The sequence below is a fragment of the Indicator indicator genome, chromosome 1 (assembly GCF_027791375.1).
Source record: "Indicator indicator isolate 239-I01 chromosome 1, UM_Iind_1.1, whole genome shotgun sequence".
Classification (NCBI taxonomy): Eukaryota; Metazoa; Chordata; class Aves; order Piciformes; family Indicatoridae; genus Indicator; species Indicator indicator.
The window spans coordinates 3,274,995-3,287,942 of NC_072010.1; the positions used below are offsets into that span (position 1 = coordinate 3,274,995).

Sequence of the window (12,948 nt, forward strand, 5' to 3'; positions counted from 1 at the left end):
GCACAGAGCAGCCTCAGTGGTCTCATAGCAGCTTGCCAGAAGCAGGAGAAGTCCAGGCAGCACGAGATTTAATTTATTAAGATAAACATGGTCTAAGGCTCCACATTATTTTAAAAAATAAACATAGTAAGAAGTATGAAAACAAACTGGCTTTGCTACGTGGGGTCAGGGTCAGACGTTCTCAGAAGGATCTTCTCAGCCACGGAAAATTCCCCTCTCAGCCCCACCACGAGGATGGAAAGGCAGCTGTGTAAGACCAGCAACATCCCTGCTGCTTGCCCTTCCACCTCCTGTGAGCAACACCTCTGGCACCCTTCAGGGCAGACCAAAGTTTAAGAGCAGCCCTGTGAAGAAGGAGCAGAAGGGGAGAGGGGGCAGGTGATCCAGTCTCTGAAATGAACAGCTGAAAGTCTTGACGTGCCGAGTGGGTTGACTCCACCACTCTAATGGTTGTTCTTGGCTGCCTCTTTAGCTGCAATAATCAGAGGAGTGAGACTGGAGAGAGGCTTTGCAATTTTCAGGAACTGGTGCTGGGAAGAAAAAGAAAGAAAGAAAGAAAGAAAGAAAAAAAAAAAAGGGGGGGGGGGTGTTAAATTTTACAGAACGTGCTCCAGAAGTCTGGTGGCCACTCAATGAATGTATTGGCACCCAGACCCACATGAAGCTTTACAACCTACACTAATCTCTGAAGAGGTGACCCTAAAAAATCTTTTACCACCACAAACTTTTGGGGTTTGCCCAGATTTATACCCACCTTTGGCTGGAATAGAAGCATAGAATCATGGAGTGGTTTTGGTTGGAAAAGACCTCTAAAGATCATCAAGTCCAGCCTAAGACCACTGTGGTCTGGTGAGGGACTTTCTAGGATGTCAGGGAGTGCTAGGACTGGGGGAAATAGAGCAAAACTAGAAGTGGGGAGATTCAGATTGGATGTTAGGAAGAAATTCTTCACCATGAGGGTTGTGAGACACTGGGACAGGTTGCCCAGGGAGGTAGTGGAAGCCTCATCCCTGGAGGTTTTGAAGGCCAGGCTGGATGAGGCTCTGGGCAGCCTGATGTAGTGTGAGGTGTCCCTGGCCATGGCAGGGGGGTTGGAACTGGCTGATCCTTGAGGTCCCTTCCAACCCTGACAATTCTGTGATTCTATGATTAAGCCACGTCACAAAGTGCAGTGTCCACAGGTTTCTTGAACACCTCCAGGCAGTGCTAGACCTCTAAGATCTTCAGATTCAAGAGAATGAGTTAAAATAAAGAGGAGATCAAGGTAAGCAGTTTTAAGAACCTGCCTGGATGCATTCCTGTGTTACCTGCTCGAGGTGATCCTGCTCTGGCAGGGGGGTTGGACTCTGTGATCTTTCGAGGTCCCTTCCAACCCCTAACATTCTGTGATCCACCAAAACCAGGTTCAACCATTAAGCCAGCACTGCCAGATCACCTAGACTAACCTATGTCAGTACCACATCTGCATGGCTCTCAAATCCTTTCAGGGATGATGACTGCACCATCATGCTAAATTTTCCAATGTTTGCACATGTTCAAGTCCATGCAAAACTCAGCCAGTTGCCCTGGGGAATTGTAAATTCTTGCAGAATCTGTGGTGAAATTCTGTGCACTCAGAACAACCTGTGTGGTTCAAACACAAGGCACAGGGGTTCCTGAGGGAATCATCTCTCACTCTTTGCTGTCATCACAGGTCTGGTGAAAGCATTGCCTGGGACTTCCATGGGTATTAGAGATCTGAAAAGCAGCTGGAATTTAGGAGAGCAGCACAGAGCTTGCAATACAGAATCACAGAATGATGGAATGGTCTGGGTTGGAAGGCATCTCCAAAGGTCATCTAGTCCAACCCCCTCTGCAGTCAGCAGGGACATCCTCAACTGATCAGGTTGCCCAGAGCCCTGTTGAGCCTTACCTTGAATACCTCCTGGGATGAGGACTCAACTTCCTCCCTGGGCAACCTGTTCCAGTGTTCCACCAGCCTCATGGTAAAGAATGGCTTGAGTTGGAAGGGATCTTAAAGATCATCTAACTTCAACCCACCTGCCATGGGCAGAAGCACCTCCCACTAGACCATCTTCAGAATCACAGAAACATTCAGGTTGGAAAAGACCCTCAGGATCACCAAGTCCTACTCTACAAGGGTCACTCCTAAACCAACCCCAAGCACCACATCCAAACGACCTCTTGCTCAAAGGCTCATCCAGCCTGGTCTTAAATACTTCCAAGGAGTCCACAACTTCTCTAGGCAACCTGTTCCAGTGTCTCACCACCCTCATAGTAAAGAACTTCTTCCTAATTTCTGCTCTAGTTTAAAATCATTTCCCCCTTTCCTATCGTCACATGCCCTTATAAAAATAGCATTGGGTGCATCTTATACACCAAGTGCTCTCTTGAGTAAAACAATCCTGATTATCAAAACAGCTCTCAGATGAGACTGGAGGCATGTAGGGCAAGTCCACAAGCTGTTCTGAAAACAAAAATGCAATTATATCTCACAGGACTTCTGAGCATCAGAAGGGATCAATCATGCAAAGCTCCCAGAGTAGGGGAAAAAAAAATAATCAGAGACTAAAAGGCAGTCAAAAACCAGGCAGAAATGTTACAGTCAAAATGTTCTCCTGTTCCACAGAATAGAACATTGCTACTCTCTGATTATTTTGGGCATGGAAAGTCCAGAAGAAAAAAATGATCTTTTACCTACTGCCATTTTGCAGGTGATTAATGCTTCATTACATCTTGAGAAGGGGGCAACACATCCAAAACTGAATCCACTGGAGAAACCAGTGGAAAGAAAGGAAAACATAAAAGGGAACTGTCTTACAGTTTGAGGTCTGAGTGCCCCTGATCACAGATTTCTTTTACAAAGAGCTACATTTTCCACCCCCATGGTACACTTGACTGAAGGAATGTACAAACCACTCCTCTCTTCCATGTCAGTAAAAAGTCTGGCAGCTTGGCCCTCCCCTTTCACCAGGAGTTCAGACTAAGACAGCAGGTTTTCAGTGAAATAAGTGATGACAAGGTGATGAGACACTGGAACAGGCTGCCCAGAGAAGTTGTGGATGCCCCATCCCTGGAAATGTTCAAGGCCAGGCTGGATGCAGCTTTGAGCAACCTGGTCTGGTGGAAGATGTCCCTGTCCATGGCAGGGGAGGTGGAACTAGAGGATCATTAAAGGTCCTTCCAACTCAGACCATTCTATGATTAAGATATCTCACAAGCTTTGTTCCATCACCTCTGCAAGGAGTGTCTGCTCAGCAAGTTTGCTGATGATCCCAAACTGGGAGGCTTGGCTGATGCAGCTGAAGGCTGTGAGGCCATTCAGTGAGAGCTGGACAGACTGAGAGCTGGGCAGAGAGGAACCTAATGAGGTTCAACAAGGATAAGTGCAGAGTCCTGCACCTGGGAAGGAAGAATAAACTGCAGCAGGACAGGTTGGGAGGTGATCTGCTGGAGAGCAGCCCTGTGGAGAAGGACCTGGGAGTCCTGGTGGATGAGTTCTGCATGGGACAGCAATGTGCCCTTGTGGCCAAGAAGGCCAATGGGATCCTGGGGTGCATTAAGAAGAGTGTGTCCAGCAGATCCAGGGAGGTTCTCCTCCCCCTCTACTCTGCCCTGGAGAGGCCATACCTGGAATATTGCATCCAGTTCTGGGCTCCACAGTTCAAGAGGGACAGGAATCTACTTGAGAGAGTCCAGCAGAGGGCTACAAGGATGATTAAGGAGCACTGCCTGATAAGGAGAGGCTGAGAGACCTGGGGCTATTTAGTCTGGAGAGGAGAAGGCTGAGAGGGGATTTAATAAATGTATATAAATATATGAAGGCTGGGTGTCAAGAGGGAGGGGACAGGCTCTGCTCACTTGTGCCCTGTAACAGGACAATGGATATAAACTACAGCACCTCAACATGAGGAAGAACTTCTTTACTGTAAGGGTCACAGAGCACTGGAACAGGCTCCCCAAAGAGGTTGTGGAGTCTCCTTCTCTGGAGACTTTCAAGGCCCATCTGGATGCATTCCTGTGTGACCTGTGCTAGATTCTGTGGTCCTGCTCTGGCAGGGGGCTTGGACTCAAAGATCTCCAGAGGTCCCTTCCAAACCCTAACATCCTGTGATCCTGTGAGTAGTATCTGACAGAATATGGTAAGAACAAACCACTCCAGTTACAGCAAGCCATCCATGTTCTAAAGAGCTCTGTGATCCCTCCACTGGAAGGGAGGCAACCAGAACATCCAATAGCTAGAAGCCCTCCTGCTGTCCAAATTAGAACAAGCATGGCTAGGCCATGACAACATGTACAGATGCCATGGGCAGCTGTGTGAAGAAAACCATGGGAATTAAGGGGCTCAGCATTTGGCAGGCCTGGGGCACAGCTATATTGGAGGTGGGGCACAGCTATTATTTGAGGTTGGTTACAGAACACACTGCACAGCTGCTCCTAGAGCAGCAAGAACAGCAGTAAAATGGGAGTAGCCTCTTCAGGCTTTGATACAGATTCAGATATTGGGGTTGTTTTGTTGGGTGGTTTGTTGGTTTTGTCTGGCAGGCTACCCTAGCTGTGCTTGTGCCTTCAGCTGATAAGTCCCCCTCTACTTGGCACAACTCAAATACTGGGTTCAGTTTTGGGCCTCTCACTATAAGAAAGACATTGAAGTGCTGGAACACGTCCAGAGATGAGCAACTAAGCTGGTGAAGGGCCTTGAAGTCGTGTGAGGAGCAGCTGAGGGAACTGGGGTTGTTTAGCCTTCAGAAAAGGAGGCTGAGGGGAGACAGCATTGCCCTCTATGACTGCCTCAGAGGAGGCTGGAGCAAGGTGGGGTCCCAGCCTCTTCTCACATGCAGCAAGTAACAGGACAAGAGGAAACAGCCTCAAGCCATGCCAAGGGAGGTTCAGGCTGAATATTAGGAAAACTTTCTTCATAGAAAGGGGTCTCAGGCATTTGGAATGGGCTGCACAGGGACATGGTGGAGTCACCATCATCCCTGGAAGGATTGAAAAGACACAGAGGTGTGGTGCTTAGGCCTGTGGTTCAGTGGTAGTAGCTTAGCAATAGTGATTGTGAGCTCTAGGCAAGTGGTTGGACTTGGTGATCTCAAAGGTGTCTTCCAGCCTCAACAGTTCTATGATTCTAAGTATTTAAGACTCCAAACAAGCCCTCTCCATAAGCCTGGCCTCACTCAGGATTGCATGATTACCTTGATTACAGCCCTGTTCCCCAGCACCTACCTGGAGCAGCTCTTTTGCAGAGCCTCTCTTTTCCACATCCATTTCAAGACAGCGATTTAGGAAGTCTCTGAATATGGGTGAGAGCTTCTCTGGGTTCTGCAGCTCTGGAGTCCCATTAGTGGCAATGAGATACAGAGCCTAGGGCAAAAACAAGCACCAAATAGGAAGTTATGAAGGTTAGATTCCATCTCTGGATTAGAGAGATACCCATTTCTTCTCTCCCCAGTTCAATGGAGAGGAAAAAAACACCACCTTATCAAAGGGACTAATCATTGCTTGAGTTCCAGCCACAGAATAGCTGCCAGTCCTATCCTTGTGTGGATGGGATCCAATCCTTTATTGTTTCACCCTCATAATCTGGGTTGGGATCCTGCAGCCCTCTCAAGGGATTAAGAGGACAAAAACAACATTCCAGACCATGTTTACATAGGGAAGTTAACTGGCATGACTCTACCAGGGCTAGACTCCTGCAATAACTATATCCTCATGGGAAGGTGCCCCTGGACAAATAGGAGATTTTGTTCTGTCAGTACTTTGCCTGAGTGCACAATGCCTAAAGAGTCAATATGATAAAGATGCAGTTGGATCCTCACAAGAGATGTCCAGCAGACCCTCGAGCAGCTTTTAACACCCTCCAGAAACAATCAGCTTTACTACTGCTTAAGGAGGCAGTATTGACAAACACACTCCCCTCTGAGAAACAAGGAACTCAGAATTCACCCATTTCAGGGTTCCAGGCAACAAACTTCCTGGATGGATTTTCAATGGAAGGGGAAATCTGTCAGAGGCCTGTTAATATGCAGGCCCTTTTCCTCAGCACATCCCATGGGAGCAGTCTGATAGCCTGGGAATTGGCACAAGTTGAGTTAAATGAGGTTAATATGTGCTGTGGCTTAACCACCCTCCCTTAACTCAACACCCAGTTTCCTTCCTTTCACTCTGATGCTGCTTTTCTCTCCACAAAAATCACTTCCAGTTCTTTCCAGTGAGGGTGGTTGAGCACTGGAACAGGTTGCCCAGGGGGGCAGTTGAGATTCCATCCCTGGGGATAGTCAAGGTGAGGCTCAACAGGGCTCTGGGCAACCTGATCTAGTTGAGGATGTCCCTGCTGACTGCAGGGGTTTTGGACCCTTAAGGGTGCCTCCCAACCCAGGGGATTCTATGATTCTATGAATAGATGGAGGCAGATGTTAAGCAGAACTTTTCTAGATCCCCTCATTCTGTGTAGCTGAGGGAGAAGACATAAACCTGACTTCTATCAAGAGCTGCTATGTCCCTCCAAACTGGCAGCATCTCCCCTTCTATTCTACTTGGTAGAATTAGATAATGGTTGGACTCAATGATCCAACCAAAACAATTCTATGAAGAAAACCTAAAAAAGGGAAAGACATCACAGAATCATGGAATGGCTTGGGTTGGAAGTGACCTCTGAAGGTCATCTAGTCCAACCACCCTGCAGTAAGCAGGGACATCCTCCACTAGATTAAGTTGCCCAGAACCCTGTTGAGCCTGACCTTCAATGACCAAGAATGGGGCCTCAACCACCTCCCTGGACAACCTGTTCCAGTGTTCCACTACCCTTATGGTAAAGAACTCGTTCCTAACATCCAACCTAAATCTTCTATAATTTCAAATCACTGTCCCTCATCCTATCACTGCAGCCCTTTGTAAACAGGCCCTTTCCAGCCTTCTGGCAGGTCCTCTTCAGGTACTGGCAGGCTGCTATTAGGTTTCCCCAGAGCCTTCTCTTCTCCATGCTGAACACCCCCAGCTCCCTCAGCCTGTCCTCATAGCAGAGCTGCTCCAACCCCCTGAGCATTTCGTGGTCCTCCTCTGGAGCTGCTCCATCAGCTCCATGTCCTTCCTGTTGAGGGCTCCAGAGCTGGATGCAGTACTCCAGGTCTGCAGAATGAAGAACTCACACCTCTGCTACCTGGAACCAATGATGGCTTTTAACCAAAACCCAGCCTTCTCACTGCTACATCTAAGGAGATGAGGGGGTGCAGGTGGTGAAACCATGCTGGAGGATTCACCTGCCTCCTTTAGAGCCCAGTTTCACTCACAGGCTTAGTGAAGCCCTGAAGGCAAAAGCTAGTCACTTACTCTCAGGGGGTTCTCGTTGAGGTAGGGAGGCTCTCCTTCAATCATCTCGATGGCCATGATCCCCAGTGACCAGATGTCCACTTTGGGCCCATATGCTTTCCTTGTCACCACTTCAGGTGCCATCCAGTAGGGAGTCCCCACCATGGTGCTGCGTTTGCTCTGCTCAGGAGTGATCTGGGCACAGAAGCCGAAGTCAGCTGGAGAATGGAAGAGGAAGGGAAAGAAACAGACTTAGAAATCCTGGAACTGTTTTGGTTGGAAAAGACCTCTAAGATCATCAGGACCACCATGGCCATCGAAGCACATTCCCAGGTGCCATGTCCAGCTGTGATGAGCCTGGAGTTACAAGGCACTGCCCAACATCTTCCAACAACATCCTGGTTTTGGCAGCAGCCTTCCCTGCTCAACCTGACTTGCAGCATAAGCACTGTGCCTGCTCAGCCAACAATTAAAAAGCCTTGAAAACTGGGTTCCCTTGGTGTCTCAAATGAACCTTTAAAACCTCTGGGCACTTCTTGGGCTGTTAACTTGTTCATTGTGGGCCCAGATCCAGGGAAGATCACAGAATCATAGAATTGTTGGGGTTGGAAGAGACCTTTGAGATCATCAAGTCTGAAATGGAGGCTCACTTCATGCCAAGAAGTTAAAAACCACAGAATCACAGACTCAATCAGGTTGGAAGAGAACTCCAAGATCATCAAGTCCAACCAATCATCCAACCCTAACTAATCAACCAGACCATGGCACTAAGTGCCTCAGCCAGGCTTTTCTCAAACACCTCCAGGGACACTGACCCCACCACCTCCCTGGGCAGCCCATTCCAATGGCCAATCTCTCTTTCTGGGAAGAACTTCTTTCCAAGATCAAGCCTAAACTTCCCCCTGCACAGCTTGAGACTGTGTCCTCTTGTTCTATTGCTGGTTGCCTGGGAGGAGAGACCAACCCCCACCTGGCTACAACCTCCCTTCAGGTAGTTGTAGACAGCAATGAGGTCTGCCCTGAGCCTCCTCTTCTCCAGGCTAAACACCCCCAGCTCCCTCAGCCTCTCCTCTCAGGGCTGTGCTCCAGACCCCTCCCCAGCTTTGTTGCCCTTCTCTGGACACATTCAAGTTTAAGGTCTCCATAACTGGCAGTCCTGCTTCCTACATCAGCAAGTTTTCCCAAACTCAAGGCTTAGTGATGCCAGAGCTGTGGTACACATGACCCTGCTGCACCCTCTGGTAGGTTGCTGCTGCCAGTGTGAAAGCAGGGTTGGTTTTGTGGCTAATGCAGAAGGTGTTGAGAGGTAAGTTTCTAAATCTGACTCACTGAGGCCATGGAGATTTCAGAGCTGCTGACTTGTCTGTGTGAACAATGATGGGGATCAGTAAACAACCATCTTTGGATGCTGAGACTGCTTGCAGCACTGTGCAGCTGTAACAGACTATGTAATATATGGGCCAGACTGTTCCTGAGTATGTGAAAATCAAATCTAGTGCACAGTCTGATCTAGATATAACCCTCAATGCACATACTCTATTGTCTGGTGATATTTTCAGGTCCAGAGATATTACTTCCCCAGTAGGTATAACATCCCCTCAAAGAGGATCTGGTTTACAAGAGCAAACAGTGCCCAGAATTAAAGGACCTAAATTTATACTGATCATTTTCTTTGAACACATAGAAAATGTGGAGAGCCTTCATGCAAAGATTGCTTGGTCCAGTGTCTTATTTGGATTTGTCCTACCAAAAGAGAGCTAATTCTGTTCTTGTGAGGCCAGCAGAATCAACACAGCAAGATGCACTGCCCATCCTGACCCCTGTGGCACCACAGGGCTAATTTTAGGCCAAATGATTAAAATTAAACTGATAGGCTGAGCTTTCATCAAGGGTAACAACCAGGAAAGGTACATATGGTTCATAAACAGCAAACTTCCAGGAGAGCCAAGAAGCAGCTGAAGTCCAGAAGGTTAGTGCCTCATATCTGCAAGGACTTCTCTAACTTCAAACTACAGCCTGGTACCTGTGCTCCAAGAATTTAATCCCTAAGACCAGAGCAATTTCACAGTATCACAGTCTCACAGTACATCAGAGGTTGGAAGGGAGCTCCAGAGATCATCAGGTCCAACCCCCCTGCCAGAGCAGCATCACTTAGGGTAGTCTGCACAGGAATGCATCCAGGTGGCTTTGGAAAGTCTCCTGAGAAGGAGATTCCACAAACTCTCTGAGCAGTCTGTTCCAGTGCTCTGTCACCCTCACTGTAAAGAAGTTTCTCCTCATGCTGAGGTGAAATCTTCTACATTCAAGTTTGAACCCATTGTTCCTTGTCTTATCACTGTGAAGCACCCAAAAGAGCCTGGCCCCCTCCCCTTGACACCCACCCCTCAGCTATTGATAGACATTGATCAGATCCCCTCTCAGCCTTCTCTTCTCCACACTAAACAGCCTCAGGGCTCTCAGTCTCTCTTCACAGGGGAGATGCTCAACTCCCCTAAGCATCCTCCTGCCTCTCCCTTGGACTCTCTCCATCAGGTCTCTGTCTCTCTTGAACTGGGGAGCCCAAAACTGGACACAGGATTCCAGGTGTGGTCTCCCCAGGGCAGAGTAGAGAGGTAGAAGAACTTCCCTAGCCCTGCTGGACACACCTTTCCTGATGCATCCCAGGATCCCATTGGCTCTCTTGGCCACAAGAGCACATTGTTGTTCCATGCAGAACTTGCTGTCCACCAGCACTCCAAGGTCCTTCTCTGTGGAGCTGCTTTCCAGCAGGGCAGCCTCTAACCTGTCCTGGTGCCTGCTGTTATTTCTCCCCATTTTGGCCCTGATTCATTGCTAACACTCCAGAGATCTGCCTGTACCAAAGTGCAGCTTCAATCTAAAATGCAATCATGAAAAAAAAAAAACCAAACAACCAAAAACCAAACCTCACCCCTCCTTCTTACTCAGCATATCTGCACTGTGTGAATTTTGAGTCATATCTGCTGTTGCTGTCGACAGAAATAGATTTATTTATGCCTGTTGGGTGCTAGCCAACAGAACTGAGAGGGAGAGAAAGGAAGCAGAGTTCTGTTAAAGCTATAGGTGGAAGATAATAATTCACTAGCTTCCAGACTTATCTCTGCATGGACAATGACAAGCAAAACAGCTACCTTAGCACCCAAGGGGCAGAGCAGTCTCAAGGTTTTTATTACTGGTGATAACACCACAAGGAGGAAACAACATTTAGAGGCCAGTCTGGGTTGGTGTTTTAAGATTAGAAGTTTTCTAGCTATACAATTTTCAAGTTTCCCTCCACTCTTCAGGCCACCCAAGTACCTGCAGTGTTTTCCAGACTGAAGAGATCACAGAATATCTTTATTTGGAAGAGACCTTCAAGATTATCTAGTCCAACCTTAGACCCAGCACTGCAATACCACCACTAAACCATGTCCCTAATGTCACTCGTGTCACAGAATCACAGAAAACATCTGATTGGAAGGGACCTCAAAGATCATCCAAGTCCAACCCTCAACCCAGCATCAAAGGGTCAACACTAAACCACATCCCTAAGTGCCAGGTCCACACAGTGTTTGAACACCCCCAGGGATGGTGACACCACCACTGCCCTGGGCAGCCTGTTCCAATGTTTGAGAACCCTTTCAGTGAAGAAAAATTTCCTGATACCCACCCTGAACCTCCCCTGGTGCAGCTTGAAACCATTTCCTTTCTGTCTCTTGACACCAAGGAGAAGAGGCTGCCCCCTCCTTGCTCCAACCTCCCTTCAGGTAGTTGTAGAGAGCAATGAGGTCTCCCCTCAGCCTCCTCTTCTCCAGACTGAACACCCCCAGCTCCCTCAGATGCTCCTCATAGGTCAGGTGCTCCAGGCTCTTCTCCAGCCTCACTGCCCTTCTCTGGACACACTCCAGCATAGCAATTCAAATACTGTTATTTAAGTCCACAGAAAGAGGTGACCCAAAGCTACATGAACCCCAGACCTCATTTTGAGTCTGGTATTGGCTCATTTGTCAATCTCCATTAAAGCCAATGCCATGAAAATACCTACAGAAGCATCTCTCTTCATCACCACAGCACCCATCACACACTCATCTCCCCAGCAGGCCTGGCCCAACAGCAGATAACAAGCCTGGGCTGGTAATTTATCACCAGCAAGGTTCCCCACGTACTTAGTTTGACAGAGCCATCCATTCCCAGCAGGATGTTGTCACTCTTGATGTCTCTGTGAATAACTTGGTTTGAATGGAGGAATTCCAGAGCTTGGAGACACTGGGGGAAAAAAAAAAAATCAAAATAATTGAAATAGGGTGCATGAAATCATAGAATGATAGAATCAACCAGGTTGGAAGAGACCTCCAAGATCATCCAGTCCAACCAATCACCCAGCCCTATCCAATCAACCAGACCATGGCACCAAGTGCCTCATCCAGGCTTCTCTTGAACATTCCAATGGGCAACCTCTCTCTCTGGGAAGAACTTCCTCCTAACCTCCAGCCTAGACCTCCCCTGGCACAGCTTGAGACTGTGTCCTCTTGTTCTGCTGCTGGTTGCCTGGGAGAAGAGACCAACCCCCACCTGGCTACAACCTCCTCTCAGGTAGTTGTAGACAGCAATGAGGTCTCCCCTGAGCCTCCTCTTCTCCAGGCTACACACCCCTAGCTCCCTCAGCCTCTCCTCATAGGGTTTGTGCTCCAGACCCCTCCACAGCTTTGTTGCCCTTCTCTGGACACGTTCCAGTCCCTCAACATCTCTCTTGAATTGAGGAGCCCAGAACTGGACACAGCACTCAAGGGGTGGCCTGAGCAGAGCTGAGTACAGGGGAAGAAGAACCTCCCTTGTCCTGCTGGCCACACTATTCCTGATCCAGGCCAGGATGCCATTGGCTCTCCTGGCCACCTGGGCACACTGCTGGCTCCTGTTCAGCTACTCTCAACCAGCAACCCCAGGTCCCTCTCTGTCTGGCTGCTCTCCAGCCACTCTGACCCCAGCCTGTAGTGCTGCTTGGGGTTGTTGTGGCCAAAGTGTACAACCCTGCACTTAGCCTTGTTCAATCTCAGCCCAATGGCCTCTGCCCACCCATCCAGCCTGCCCAGGTCCCTCTGCAGGGCCCTCCTACCCTCCAGCAGATCCACACCTGCTCCTAACTTGGTGTCATCTGCAAATGTACTGATGGTGGACTCAATTCCCTCATCCAGATCATCAGTAAAGATATTGAACAGGATGGGGCCCAGCACTGATCCCTGGGGGACACCACTAGTGACTGGCTGCCAACATGATTCCCCAGTCACAATTTACCAGCTAACAGACTCCAACAAAATGCGTTTGGAGTAGCAAGGGCTTAGTGTCTTTCATATATTCAGTATGTGCAGGGCTACAGAGAGATCTCCTCCTGGGATCAGCAGCTCCTAGGAGGACAAGTTAGCCCCTGGAGGACAGGCATAACCAAGGGGATTCCAGCTCCATTTCGTACTCCAGTCCACCCTCTAGGGTGAAGCATCATTAGGTTTGTGTGCTGCAGCCTCCAGATGAAATCCATCCTCTGAAGGAATGGCTGCTGCATTACAGAAGCTGGAGGCAGCTGTTCCTGTGGACCCAACAAGAGGTCATGGAAAACCCTGTCCCCATCCCTCCAAGCACCCCCGCCAC

At 48.6% G+C, this 12,948-nt stretch overlaps 1 protein-coding gene across 8 annotated transcripts in view; it reads right to left on the minus strand.

Moving 5' to 3' along the window:
- Positions 1 to 443: 443 nt before the first annotated feature.
- Positions 444 to 12,948, minus strand: part of PAK1 (p21 (RAC1) activated kinase 1) — a 51,119-nt gene continuing 38,614 nt past the window's right edge. For 5 of the 8 annotated variants that reach the window (XM_054391482.1, XM_054391434.1, XM_054391489.1 and 2 more), the window contains 4 exons: positions 11,472 to 11,571; positions 7,330 to 7,526; positions 5,227 to 5,364; positions 444 to 530 (listed from right to left, as the gene is read on the minus strand). In XM_054391482.1, the coding sequence (XP_054247457.1) occupies positions 444 to 530; positions 5,227 to 5,364; positions 7,330 to 7,526; positions 11,472 to 11,571 (522 nt within the window). The remainder of the gene's footprint in view (positions 531 to 5,226; positions 5,365 to 7,329; positions 7,527 to 11,471; positions 11,572 to 12,948) is intronic. The other 3 variants (XM_054391465.1, XM_054391474.1, XM_054391457.1) reach the window with 2 other exon arrangements.